At 36.9% G+C, this 15,443-nt stretch overlaps 1 protein-coding gene across 1 annotated transcript in view; it reads left to right on the forward strand.

Annotated features, from left to right (window-relative positions):
- The window catches only part of LOC135789018 (neural-cadherin), a 144,405-nt gene that overhangs the window by 81,950 nt on the left and 47,012 nt on the right, over nucleotides 1–15,443 (forward strand). Inside the window, exons 6-8 of the mRNA XM_065298585.2 lie at nucleotides 6,970–7,219; nucleotides 7,835–7,977; nucleotides 10,385–10,557. Coding sequence (XP_065154657.1) covers nucleotides 6,970–7,219; nucleotides 7,835–7,977; nucleotides 10,385–10,557 — 566 coding nt within the window. The remainder of the gene's footprint in view (nucleotides 1–6,969; nucleotides 7,220–7,834; nucleotides 7,978–10,384; nucleotides 10,558–15,443) is intronic.

A 15,443-nucleotide genomic window follows, 5' to 3' on the forward strand; every position in this document is an offset into this window, starting at 1 on the left:
GATCTTATCGCTGTAATTGAAGATGTTCGAGAGGCATTTTATAAAAACATAGATGAAATGTCATGTAGCACATTAGTGATTTGCATAAATATTCATAAGACCTAATTGGATATGCTTGGTAAGGGAGACATACCTTCTACTGTTGCTTATACTTAGCATTAGGGATCTGACAAACTTTGACATTGTGCAAAAGACATGACTTAAATGATCAACTTGTATTAAATTGGTCAGAAAGACTCAAAGACAAACATTTTAGTTTCCAAAGTAGTCAACATTTGAAGTGGATCAAAACCTTTCTTTAAAGTCTTAAAACCAACACCAACCAGGGCAACTTTGCTAAATGTTTTTGATCCACTTCAAATGTTGACTAGTAAGGGAGAGCGGGGCACAACCTAACACACACATCTCTGCTACAAATTAACATTTGAAGTTTGTTTCTAGTACTTATCATTCTTGGACAATTACACCGAATATGACAGAATTGCAAACATTACAACTTACCCCATAGGTGGGGTTAATTGTAACAGGCAGGGGGTTAGTTGTAACACTTGCTAAAAATTAAGTTGCAGGCAAATATTTCAATACTATTTTGTCTATATATGTGAAGTGGATATTGTTTATATATCGGTCTATAATAGACAGGTATTCACGTTGTATTCATTCATCCAGCCCTTTTCTAACAATAGTTCAATCATGGGCGTCGGAACCATTATACGTGGGTGGGACAGGACCCACCCACTTTTTAAGACCAATGATAATGGACCCACCCACTTTTTCTCTAATTTAGCGCATTTGTCTGTTCACTTATCAAAGCGCTGTTAGTCCAAATCCATTCCACTAGAGCAGAGATCCCTAACCTTTGCTTTTTTTACATCGCGGACCCGTTTCAGCTTTTAAACATAATTCGCGGGGGTGAGTGGACGCTGAGTTGCTGTTCGAATATAGTGCTGAAAAACCTCATTTGCCAAATGAATAACGTTTTAAACAGAAGTAAATGTCAAACAACCATGCATTAGGGAAATTAATAACTGCTTTATTTATAGTATATTTTCTATAGACGTGTAAAACCATATTATAGCGGATTATTTTATTTTCATTGTTTCACGAGTTTGCCTGCCCATTTAGTCTTAATAATTAACGGTAAACGAACTTAGCTTGGTGTTCTTAAAGGCAGCTCGAACCTTAGGTCGGACTCGAGCTCCAAGTTCAAGACACAGAAGAAAAAAGGAGGAGATGATGAGGAGAGATGCCAGAAGAATTAAGTCTGTCGCGGAGGCACAGAGACTCCCGTTTTGCTTTTAATGGTAATTAACACAGCACTAAATGTGGTTCCTTTCAAACGTTAAAAGTATAGGCTACTTGTTAAAATATTATTACTGCTGTAAAATAGTTTATTTTGATTATGGCACGATCGCTGGATAATTTTCAAGTTTTTTTTACAGAAGCCAATTGCTTTTCATTTAGAACACTTATTAACATTATTTGCGAGGTACATTTGCAGATAATTCATAAAGTCATACGTCTGTTTAATCGATTGTGTTTTAGAAGTACACATGCTCAAACTCTTATGACAGCACAGCATTGTTTCCCGACGGAAACATAAAATAAAGTGATCTCATTTCCAGAATCTCACATTTATATTTCTCTAAGAGAGAGAAAGAGAGATTGGGTATAACAAATAAAAAAGGTATACAAAAGTTGTATCAGTTTACCTTCATTCGTTTTTCTTACCTTTTATTTCCTCAAAATAAAAAATAAACATTGTAGCCTACTGTCAGCAGAGTAGAGAAAAAAAATTACACAGAGAAAGATAACTGAAACATGACATCTGTCATTATTTGCAAAATATTTAAAGGGCTATTACCAGAATTTCGACCGTAATAGGCTACTGTCTTTAATTTAATAAACGCAAATGTTCAGGCTAATTAAAAGGAAACATGAAAATGACATCTATTGCAGTAAATGTATTTTTCGGGGGTGGGGGGGGCACTATGTGGGGACCCACCCACTTTTCATTTGCTTCCGACGCCCATGAGTTCAATTATAAATGGATACAAATGTCTAAATATGTGAGAAAATTGTGACAAGACATTTTTTATATGTGACCCAGTCTGTAATAACCCTACTACAGTTTCAAAATCAAATTCTGAGATAATGAGCATCAAAGTCTGATTTTAACTATTCATTTCATTATGATTTCAATCTTTGACATGACCTTATTCCATCAATATTAAATATATGACAAAAATACATTTGACACACGATTTTTGATAAGACAGGCACATTTATTTTGTTGGCAGCCATCAATCATTCGTGTGTAGCTTATTTAAAACAACGGTAAGAATTAAGTTAACGTTAGCAGTTTTCATATCGTAAGTGCTGAGGGGTTAGTTGTAACACAGCGTTACAATTAACCCCGCTGGGTGAAAATATTTTCAAACCCACCAAAAAAGTTTATAAGAGCTGCAGACATATTCCAAAACGATGCTATGTTTTAGTCAACAAGACACTGATTAATATGAAATAGCATTGGATTTGGTATTTTACACACCCAACTTAGAAACCAAAAAAAACATATGATGAAAAAATGTACTTACATGCCACCAAAGCACTCGTTCATCAAGAACTCTCTGGAAAAACATTATACATTTTCAGTAATTTGCTGGGAGATCATCGGAAAAACAAAACGCTCAACCTTGTGCAACAATGTAAACCGTTCGTGTTACAACTAACCCCGCGTTAGTTTTTGCCCCGCTCACCACTAGATGTGTTTCACAAAAAAAACCACTACAGTGATGGCATACAGTTTGGACATAATGGACTTTTCTTTTTTATATAAAACATTCACTCACAATCTCTGAGCAAATACTTATTTTCGTATTGAACTTAAGCTAATGAGCTTTGTGCTCAGCGTCTTCTTAAATTCTTCTCAGTTGGCACTCATCAGTTCCTGATCTGAAGTCCCGTGTTGGCTCTGCCCACCATTTCAAAGAACTCCTCGCCTTCTCCATAACATTTCCAGTGATTAACCATTCTTAATTTAGTCTGTGTTGTGCACAAGCCTACGACTCCAATAAAAAGAGAGGGAAAAAACAAAAAGAAAAGCAAAGGGAACAGAAGTAAATACGATCTGGCAGGCTGCATGCTTTTTGAGGCAGATGCACAAATTTAGAACGCCAACTGCATTTATGCAATTCAGTTATGTTTACATTACTGCGCACACAGTCAAAGCACACACTTTCTCGCCTCTGTTTCGCTTTGTGCCGTATGCAAACAGAACAGTTCCTCTCTCTGATTCCAGTTGGCTCTTCTGTTTATAATGTGCTACACAAAACAACTTTCTTTTTTTTGTTTGTGCCTGTTTGTGTTTTCTCTCTCTGCGTCTCTCTCACTTTCTCTCGCTCTCAACATGGAAAAGCAGCAGGTTCGCACAAACACCAGCTGGGGCTGTTATTTGCTTATCGAATGCGTTCTGTTGTGAGCGGGAAAAAAAGAACATAAATACGGAGCAATCGTCGGCTGTGTGGAGCCGAGCAGAAGGGAGAGAAGATTATTATTGTTGTTTACCTTAAAACGGGATTAGACTATAAATTGGCTGCCGACTTTTAATAGGCCCTAGCAGGAAAACCAACGCAGAGCGCGCTCCAATTATCGCGCGAGAAACTTCTCGGAGAGGATTTAGCGTGCGGTGAAGCGGCGCACTTAAAACTCGCCCGACCTTAGCCCGCCTACCTACCGGCTTCCCTTTCTCTCTCCCAAGGCGCATAACTGGTATGTTTAATTTAGCTGCGGTCCCTCGTCCGCATGCATTAAATATGCTAATAGGTAGCCCTAAGAGATGGTGTATTAGGGCTTGTATTTTTAATGAACCTTCTGTTTGAATTTGGGCCTTAAGACTTAGTGTGTGCACACGGTGTTTTGACGCTTGTTTATATGTGTGCAGGACGCTGACACCCACCCTCACCCGCCCACCTCCCAAAGTTGCAGCAAGTCTTTAAGCAAACCAAAGGAGAGAGAGAAAAGGGGGTTTCTGATGTATGTTGCCGCATCTGTAGGTTCTAGCTTTTTGCCTTGGAGATAAGAGGGCCGTCATGTGCTTGTAGTAAATGAGTGTGCTGGCTGGCTGGGTGTGATGACAGCTTGCCTGCAGTATAATGATACAGGACCCTGACTTTGGCTGTGGGCCTAATGACTGTAAAGCCTTCCTCCACTTTTACTTTTGATCTGCTACAGTCAACAGCAGCTTTCTGCCGTGCAACCAGCAGATGGGCACTTAAATTGATCAAATATAGAACTGGCCTTCACAACATAGTGTTAAATAAGATTGGCTCTATTAATGCAACAGCGTACCTAATTTGAAAAACACTTACCGTCAACAGCTACAACAACTTAACAAGATGATTTTGCCATTACTGTTGCACTATGTCTTAACTGAGTAAATCTCATCAAACCTGTCAATAAAAGTAAAAAAAGATAAAAAAAAATTAATATGAAATATTTTATTCTACAAAAGAAAATAAAGTCCATCATTTGGATTATTCTTAAAATTAGTAAAATAAAATTTTTGTACAATTTGCATACAAATCTTTAATAGTATAATCAGGGCTGGAAATTCACTGGGGGGGTCTTAGTTTGGTGGGGGTAATTTTTGGTTACTTCATAAATGGGTTTGAAATAACATAACTGACATAAGTATATTTTCTTTAAGTCACGCAAACTTTTTACAGCTTTTAAACAGTTTTACAATAAATTTGTCCTCAGGTTAAAGTAAAAATTTTGTAGAGTGTGGAAATTTGGATATTTTTAAAATCTGATTTGAAACTGATGCATCAGTCAAACAGAGCCACTGTGACTGTGAAGTGTCATGTGACAAGCGTGGTGGTGCATTAAAAATAATAGTTGCAATGTAAAAACACTCCTAATAGGGAGTCATTTTTAAATGCTTTTAAGTTAAGTGTGCCAGTGTTAATAACTGCCTAATTTCCTTATTGTGATTCACAACGGCAAGCTTATAATAATTATTTGAAAGATTAGCTATTAGGTCAGATTTTCGGAAATGTCAGTTGATTAAATGAAAGTATGTAAAGTAACCTGCAACTTTATTTTTCAAAAGGGGGGCGATAGAGAGGTAATAGTTACGGACTGCAGTATGGAGTGAATTTTGTGCCATAATTAAACAAAAAAATCCAGCATGTTGCAAACAAACTCAATCTGCTTGGCGAAGGGAAAACTCGACTTGCAAACAAACAGAAAATGCTTTGCAAATACAAAAGGCGATTTGAGGGAAAATGCAGAGGTGTAAAAAATATGTACTGTATTTTGCACAGAGATTCTCTTAGCTTGATTTCTCACAAATGTGACCATGCTAATTTTCTCACGAATGTGAACATGCAAATTTTCTTACAAATGTGACTATAATTTTCTCACAAGTGTGCCGTGCAGATTTTCTTACAAATGTGACTATAATTTTCACACAAATGTGACCGTGCAGATTTTCTCACAAATGTAACCATGCAGATTTTCTTACAAATTTGACCATGCAGATTTTCTTACAAATGTGACCATGCATTCCAAAACAGCAGATGGGGGTATCAGGCATAAATTGTAGTAATTGAATAAAGTCATTGTTTACTATTAACAGACCTGTATTATTATTAACACTTTTAATAAATTCAATGAGACAAACAGAATGAAGCCTAACAAATGAAATATGTATTTATTCAGTTGCTGCCACTGGCAGGGGTGGTACGTGAGGTAAAAGTGCTTTTCAGGTAGACTGGTTGAAAATGCCTGATAGCGCCATCTGCTGTTTTGGAATGCATATTCACATTTAATATGGTGCATTCACACCAGCCGCGGTAGAGGCAGCTAAAAAGCGCTATTCGCGCATAGTTGGACGCTTGAACATTTTGAGTTTACTCGCTTTATTCGTGAGTGAAATTCTAGTCATTCGAGACATTCACACAGGAATTCATGGGAGGGGCTTCTCCGACTCCGCTGATTCCGGCCGCTTCCTGTAATCACATCACTACTACTGCAAAGTCCTGATTGGTTACCTCGTCGCAGGATGACAATTCGCTTCTTTGCATTGACTTAACATGTAAATCACTCGCACTTGCCGCCTCTACCGCGTCTGGTGTAAACCCTGCATTAGAAAATCATGGTCACATTTGTGAGAAAATCAAGCTAAAAGAATCTCTGCTTCAAATCACAGTAAATATTTGTTACACCTCTACATTTTTTCTCAAATTGCCTTTTGTATTTGCAAAGCGTTTTCTGTTTGTTTGCGAGTTGAGTTTTCGCTTTCAAAGCAGATTGAGTTTGTTTGCAACATGCTGGATTTATTTGTTTAAATATGGCACAAAGTTCACTCCATACTGCAGCTTTAAATATTGATACAGAAAAAGATATTTATAGTTTTTAACTTTTCATTTTATGACCTTTGTGCTTCCTTTCCATGTTAATTTGAACCATGGCAATCATGTTGTCAGTCATCTGGATAGCCCCACCCACCAGAATATCCCATTGGTCCAGAACCCTGTTCCACAGAACTGTATAATAAACATCAAACATGTTCAAAATATTGGTTATGACTTTATTGCTACACACTGCATCTGTGTTTTCAATAAAAACAGAATCATTATTTGATGTTGGAATCTGAAGACACCACTGTTACACACATAAGCACTGAAATCCTCAAAAACAAAAATGTGGTTAATAGTGACATTTAAGCTCACAGTAAATAGCTCAATACGGGAACATTCCAGATCTAATGAGACCAAAGCTGTCTGAGATAAGCTTAGAGGTGATGAAAAAGCAATATTCAGTGTCTGACCCAGAGAACATCTTCACCAAGGTTGCCGTTGCTGTAATTTACCATTGTGTTATTGCTAGCTGCTCCCCTTTAGTCAACATGACCTGATGGTTAACAGTTATTTGTTGTCTCCCTCTCTCTCTATTTCTCTCTAGTTCTGGCAAGGGACTGTGATACGGGCCAGAATGCTGAACTTTCTTACTTCATCCAGAGTGTTGACTTTGACATCTCATCCCATGGAGTGGTGAGCCCCAGTCAGAGACTGGATTACGAGAGACCCAACCACATGTACGAGTGCGTGGTGGTGGCCGTGGACAAGGGAATGCCACCTCGCACTGGCACTGCCTCCATCCGCATACGCATGGCCAATGTCAATGATGAAGCTCCTGTATTCTCACAAACCATGTATGAATATTTTCTTAAACAGTACAGTATGTTTTCCATGCTTTCTTTTTATTATTACATGAAATGTTTGATTCTGATTGATTCGTTTTTCACTGTAGTTGTTATTTTGTTTTATCTGTCATAATACAGTATCTCCTCAGCTGAGTATATTGAAAGATTTTTGTTTTACACTCTATAGTTGTCAGAAGTCAGAAGTAATAACAGACGTAACGGTCAGGATTTGTGATACATGTACAACTCTGCCATTTATTGAACGTAGGCAGATAAAAGACATTTGGTCAGATTTTTAAAAAACACAAGACTGACATTGCAGCTAGTGTATGTCAATCTGTCTCAGTTTTTACTTTTACTATATCAGTTAAGCTTTACAAAAACACTGATAATACATTATTAAAATATATGAATTCTAAGGTGAACACATAAGGGAACTGGATGTGTATCATCATTACAGCGCAGTTTGACTGTGTGTCAATGAAAGGATTTTATCTGGATGTTCTCGGGAATCAGTGGATGTTTATTTGCGCCCTGGGATACATTTCAGAGGATATGCAGGGAAAGCAGATGGTGGTTCTGGGATATTCCAGGCCTGATCTCTCTTTTTCCCTCTTTCTTCAGCTATAAAACCTTTCTTTCTGAGGATGCCGGTCCTGAGACGCTAGTAGCCATTGTGCACGCCAAGGACCCTGACGGAGATGGTGTAACGTACGCAATCACTGGCGGTAATGAAGACAGTAACTTTGAGCTGGACAATCAAAAGGGTGAGTAAAGTCAGTCCGATAAGTTTAAAAATGGACACACACATTTGCTAACTTTATGGGTTGAGTTCGAAAATGGGTTGATGTTGTATCAGCATCCACACTCTTAAAAAATGTTTGGCTGTATGGTTCCATAAAGAACTTTTCTGTTGCAAAAAACAGTAGAAAATGGTTTTACTATAAAGTGATAAGAAAGATTTTTTTTTTAGGGAAACAAAAATGGTGCTGTCAGAACTGTCAGAAAATAATTAGTCAGAAAATGGGTCCGTTACCTTTCAAAAAGTCAGTGGCGGCCGGTGACCTCTTTTTTCGATGGCGCCCAATAGTAAGTTTGTCACAACATGTATGTAGCCCGTCATGTGTGTGGTTCATCGTTTCAAAATATGTGTTCGGCGCTTTGAGTGTTTTGTCAAAGTAAGTGCCTGCTGCAGATGCGTTTAAAGGGTTTATGATAAAAAAAAGATGCTTGCGTTTGCCAGACACTCGTATAATCTCATGCGTAATCACAGTTTACTGTTAAGGGAGTGTCTTGCGTGTATTTTGTGAACGTGAACGTCTCTTTTATCATAAACGGTGTGCAGCAGGCCCTTATTTTGACAAAACACGTGATGCACATAGTTCACATGATGCAACAAACACATATTTTGAATACACGAGCAACACACATGACACTTCGAACACATATTTTGAATTTGCGCCCCTCGGATGAGAAGTCACCAGCCGCCACTGCAAAAAGTATATTTTTAAGTTCATATTAGTACCAAATGAATACATACCTTCACACAAATGTTTCATACTAGCACTTTTTCAAAGGGTACTGACCCAATGACAGGTTGGATTATTTTTTAACTCTTTATTTTTGACTTTTTTTTTAAAGTTGCCCGCCAGCATTTTTTGTGATTTTTACAAAAGTTTCACAAAATGCCTTTCAGGAAAATTTACTTCTAAAAATATATAAACATAAAAATACATCAAATGAAAGAACAGACCCTCTGAACAAACAAAACTGGAAAAACAACTTTCATCCAATCTATATTTTTTCTCTGCTTATAAACTTTTAAATATTTTTCTTCAAAAATATTTTTTTTAGCAAAAAGCTAAAATAATTGCATTTTTGTGAAGGAATTTTGTTAGAGATCAGATTCAGAATGATTATCAAAACACACACGGTGTATAAAATAAATAAATTATTGTTTGCTACAGTTTTTTAATAAATGGGTTAAGAGCACCATGTAGTGGATAATCGCAGTATTACAGATAAACATAGAAACTCATCAGGAACACGTTTTTCATGCAAATGTTTTCTCTTAATTGACAAGATAATTTGTCAATGGCGGGGAAATAGTTAACCATTTTTCTCACAGTGTGCACCTTTATTTTTAAAAACATAAAATAAAAAGACTATTTGGGTGTGCACTTATGTGAACATTTTGAGTTTGTGCTCTTAGGCCTGTCTGCTTTTGTGCTTTCAGTCTCAAGGTCACATTTGTCCACAACATTTGGTTTGTTTACAGCACATTTTTGCCTGAGAGCTAAAAACAGCAGTATGCTAAACCTCTCTCCTTCCTTATCAGTCTCTCCACACGGCTGTTCCACCACCCAGCCCATTACAGGCCAGTGTAGAGAGATGGCCCGTGGCTTCATCATTCAGAGTTGTCACTTCAGAGATGTAGCAAAACTTTGTTTAGCGTTATGCAAATATGCAGCCATTAGGACTCTTGATTATTGCCCAAAATAATGCACAGACATATTTTGTTATTTTCGGATAATAACGCTTCAGTTAAAGGGACACTCCACAGCTCCCCTAGACTTGATTTTTACCGTTTTGGAATCCATTTAGCCGATCTCCGGGTCTGGCGGTACCACTTTTAGCATAGCTTAGCATAATCCATTGAATCTTATTAGACTATTAACATCACGCTCAAAAATGACTGCAGTAGGCGCAATGATATTACGCAGCAGCCGAAAATAGTCCCCTTAGTAACTTTCAATAGCAGGGAACTATTTTTGGGCACTCATAATATCATTTGCGCCTGCAGCAATGGTACGGCAGCAAAGTCCTTGATTATTACGCCATAATAAGAGTATAGTTCCTAGACATATCGGCCTAGAAAATCGCAACTTTTAATTTTCCGTCGGTCTTAGTACATAATGGAACTACAGAAGAGTCAAGTTTTAAATAGGAAAAATATCGAAACTCTTTGGTTATTTTTTAACGCGATGCTAATGATCTAATCAGATTCAATGGATTATGCTAAGCTATGCTAAAAGTGGTACCGCCAGACCGGGAGATTGGGTGAATAGATTGCAAGTTTGTTAAAGGAATCTTGTGTAGTTCAAGTCCCTGTGTGCATAAACAGGATTTACAGTGACATTTATTGACCTACATTTTTTAAAAACTCTTTGACAGGTATCATCAAACTGCGTCGCAGCCCTCCACCTAAACTGCGCGGACCTCAGTACATACTTGACGTCACTGCAACCGATGACAACATGGCTGGTGGACCGTTTCCTCTCAGCAGTTCCGCCCAGGTCATCGTTGGTATCAACGACATCAACAATAACAAGCCAGTGTTTGATAAGGTGAATCTCGGATGTTTTTTAATGCTTAGAACTTGCCCTTTTAAATCTCAGGAGACATGTTCTTAGTTGTAATGTATGTGGTTTATAGGCAGAGATGTGCAGTAAACGTTAAATCTTAGAGCACAATAGTCGACAACAAAATGAAGCTTAACCGAACTTGCGCACAGGTGCAAATCGTGTCTCGCAGATCTAGATATGAGCATGGAATATAGATGCACTCATTAAACCTTCCTAGCGTGAAGTGCCTCGGGCTCTTAATACTGGTGACACTATGAACACCTCACTAATGGCAGTGTTTAAAGAGTCAGAGGAGAAGAAAACTAAAGAATGATGGATAAGAGCTCATATACAGCGAAATGAGAAAGTGGAAGACCTACTGTAATGAAATAACATGAGCAAATGAAACACAGCGCTGAAGAGATGGAGTGAAAGGGAACTGTAAGGAGGGCGAGAGACAGCTGCCAGCAGGAGATCTAAAGGCTTTCAAAGGTCTCCAGAGGGAGAAGTTCTCCGTTCAGGCCTGGTGGGCTTTCTGAGAGTGTAGGAGGCAGAACCGAGCACCACGGGCTCTCCTTCTGCTGCCTTCACCACATCCCATGAATATTTCAATTACCCGCGTGCATCAGGGATGCATATGAAATGGATGTGATAAGTGAGCCCTTGGGGCAACATCTGGCCCTGTTCCTTACCAACACTCTCTGTCTCTGTTCGCCTGACCTTCTGACCAGAGTCAGATATTCCTATTCCTCTGAACATCAGAGCTGGATGTGAAGCCATCAAACCAGGCTTTACCCCTGATTTGTATCAATTTTTCGAAAATAAATGTTGATGTCATATTTTATCCCAAAATCAAAGGAAAAAATTAGAAATCATATGTTTTTTACACTTCTTATTTTGCTTTTTGAAATCTCATTATTGTCAGTGATGATTTTTTTCTTTAGATTTTATTATAGTAGAGATTACATGTAATCCAGTGATTACAGTGCACATGAAACAGTTGGGTTGTTTTCAGCCCACTGTTGAGTAATATGTACAGTACAAACCTAACCATTTGTTTAAATTGACTAAGATAATGTTGATATTTGACCCAACCATGGGTTGAAACAACCCCGCTTTATGGGTTTAAACAACCCAAAATTGGTTTATTTAATCAATCAGTTACGTTTGCTCATAAACCCAACCATGGTTGAAAACAACAACGTTTTTAGTGTGTGCTGCAGCTTACAAGGCAGCTAATGTAGGTAAATGTTAAGTAAAATAACTCCCTGCAAAAATTTTTTAGTTATTATCCTTGATTTATAGATATATCCAACAATGTAAAGACAATATGTGACCCTGGACCACAAAACCAGTCATGCATGTATATTTGTAGCAATACATTGTATGGTTTAAAATTAAAAATGTTATGCCACAAATCTTTAGGATATTAAGTAAAGATTATGCTCCAAAGATATTTAGTATATAATATATTTAACATTTGTAATGTGTTGCTAAGGACTTCATTTGGACAACTTTTAAGGCGATTTTCTCAATATTTTGATTTGTTTGCACCCTCAAATTCCAGATTTTTGGTTGTCAGACAAATATTGTACTATCCCAACAAACCGTACATCAATTGTATGGTTGTTAACAAAAAACCTTTCAAAAAGCTTGTTTTTATTCAGCTTTTAGTTCAGTTTTAAAATGACTCTTATGGCTGGTTTTGTGTTCCAAGGTCAAATATAATTTAATAGATTTTAAATTTGTATTTTAGTAATAAGATTTCTTCCTTATATGAATATGGTCTTTAAATATGCAATTATTTCTTTATGCAATATATTTTTTTAATGTCTTCCTTGTGGTGAAATACGGCCAGGACAGGCTCTTGACAGACTTTAAAGGCATTCGTTAAATAATACACTCTAAAATGGGACAAGCCCAGCAACTGAGTTGAAATGAACCCAAAATGACCTAAGAAAATAATTATAGTTTTTAGACAAAAATATCAAGTTTAAGTGAATTTGTTAAATTATATAAAATGTTCATACCCCATTGGCAGATTTCTTTGCTTGTTTTAATCACAAATTCACTTAAAAAAAATTCTTGCTCGTCAAGAAAATTCATCTTGATTTAAGAATTTTTTGATATTTGTACTAAAAACAAGACAAAAATACTACGAAAATAATTTTTGCAGTGTATATATTTTGTAGAGACTGTCCTCCAAAAAATAATGACCTCATAGGTCGTTTGTGCAAGTTACTTATTACGACTAAAGTATTAGCAGTAGCTTAACCTGTTGTTATGTTTTAAGGTTTTTTACATTATACATCAGATAAGACACATAAATTTTATGAATTTGTAAATATAGAAACGGTTTCATAAACATTTATGGTTTTAAAGATATTTTGGAGCATCTAATCCCACCCCCACCCTTACCCTAAACCCAACCACTTCTCAACTATATAAAATACAACACGCAAGTAAAAGTACAGTCAGGTATTTATTGCATAAAACAGTATAAAAGTATTACAAACCATCCTAAGCCATACGATTACTTTATATGAATAACTCAGATCTCATTCAAACCAGGATGACGTAGTCGGTCACAAGAGCCAATAGCGCTTCAAATTCAGAGCTAAGGTAATGATGCAATCGGTCTTTTCACAATCATAAATGCTGTATCATCGCTTCTTCTGGAGGCAGTTTTTGAATCAGTCTACTCCGGATCTGATATTTACAGCGGATTGTCATCACTTTTGCATCTTTTCTTTAAATAAATCGATCGTTTGACCTCTATACACTTGGAATATTTTAAGTTCATTTTTAAAAAGTTGTGACTGTTTTGTATGCTGTGTTTATAGTATCATATAATAAATAAACGGGTATGCTATTTGCCCTAAATGCTGGAATAGTGTAATGTGTAAAATACAATTCATCCTGGTGGTTTAAATTGAAAATCTTATCCCAATACATGTCATCATAGCAAATTGACCCTCCAAAATATAATTTTATACCCTAATAAGCTTCACCTGCTGCCGGTAGAAGCGCTAATGTAGTAAATGCATCTATTGGTCATATTTAGTGAAATGGACAAACGACCAAAGCAATCCTATGGGTTGTATATGAGGAAATGATGATCTTGTATCATTGTTTGTATGGCTCTCTTGTTGTTTTATTGGCGGGTGTCATTTGAGTGAAACTTTACTGCCGCCTGCTTTACGAGAGGTGGAATATATTTATACTAAAAATATGGAAGAAATACAGGAAATCACGGGATGATGGTTGGAAGAATGGTAAAATACGGGAGAATCCCGGCAAAAATGGGAGCGTTGACAGGTGGGTTAAAAACTTGGGTTGAGTACAATCACTTTATTGTTTAGTTGTACTCAAACCCTCTTTCTTCTTTGTAGTCGCTGGTTGTTGACACTTCTAATTGCACCACGGATTACAGCAATACTACCTGTATTACAGTAGGCTTTTCTTGCTAAACTGTGCAATCCTCCGTAAACCTCTCAGAAGAGTGTGTGTCTGTTTGTGTGTGTGTGTGTGTGTGTGTGTGTGTGTGTGTGTGTGTGACTCTGTGTGTAGCTGAAGCTCAATGCGAGGTGTGGAGAGAGTACACTGTAAAAAAATTCCGTAGAAATTACAATGTTGTTGCAGCTGGGTTGCCGGTAATTTACCGTAGATTTAAATTTATGTTATTTACTGGCAAGAGTTTGTTCAAAGTTAAATAAATTTTAAATATTAACAAGTCTTTATCTTTACAGAATAAAACTATACAATAACAGCCTCATGCAAAGCATTCTGGGAACCAGAAATCATCATCAACCTTTTTCTGTTTTTTGCTTCAGATTTTGTTTCCCAGAATGTTTTGCTTGATGCTGTTTTTTTAGTTTTACTCTGTAAAGACAAAGACTTGTAAATGTTAAATGTTCATTTAACTTAGAACAAAATGTTGCCAGTAAATAACATAAATTTAAATCTACGGTAAATTACCGGCAACCCAGCTGCAATTTCTACGGATTTTTTTTACAGTGTACCGCTGTGAGAATTCTCTTCAGACTCAGGGAGGGGAGCTAATTCCAGCTTTTAGCCCATGTATCGATCTAGTCACTTGATTAATCGCCTTAAGTTGACATTTGGCTCCCTCGTGGGCAGCGCTCACCAGGACGGCCGGCCTGATGCCTGCTCTGTAATGAGAGGATGATGAGAGAGGGAGGGCTGAGGTAGATGCTTCATTATGAGCCCATGTGCTCCTAGATTGGAGCAGAGGGACCTCAAAAGAGGAATTTATAAACACTTTGTCATTAATACAATTTTATTTTGTTTGGGCTTTTTTGTCTTGCTCTCTTTCACTTTAAAAAAAATACTACTAGAAATTTGGTATTAAAATTATGTAATAACACAAATGTAAGCATAGGAAACTATGGGCATTCTGTTAACTCACAAGCAAATTTTTAAAAACAGCTTTTCAATACTATTCAGTCCAGCTCATCCATTTAAGCATTTCAATATAAGCCTTTGAATCAAATGTTTGTTTTTTTTTTAAATGAAAAACTATTTAAAGTTTGACTAGTAGTGTATCATGTAAATACTATAGTGCATAAATATACAGTCTGTCAAAAAAAATGTTAAAAAATGGGCCCAAGGTGTCACTGGGGCAGTACCCTTTAAAAGTCCTAATACCATTTGGGTACGAATATGTATACATTTGATACCAATATGTACCTCTGATGTACTAATATGAACTCTATACTGTAGGTGCAATGGTGTACTTTTTAAAGAGTAACCACCACATTGACAGCTAGGGACCATTTTTTGACAGTTTATGGTTTTCTGTACTGTACCGCACGACGTTATATCAAAGCAGCATGTATTACTATCAAATAAAACTTTATAATTTTATT

This window comes from Paramisgurnus dabryanus, chromosome 13, assembly GCF_030506205.2.
Source record: "Paramisgurnus dabryanus chromosome 13, PD_genome_1.1, whole genome shotgun sequence".
In the NCBI taxonomy this organism is placed as follows: Eukaryota; Metazoa; Chordata; class Actinopteri; order Cypriniformes; family Cobitidae; genus Paramisgurnus; species Paramisgurnus dabryanus.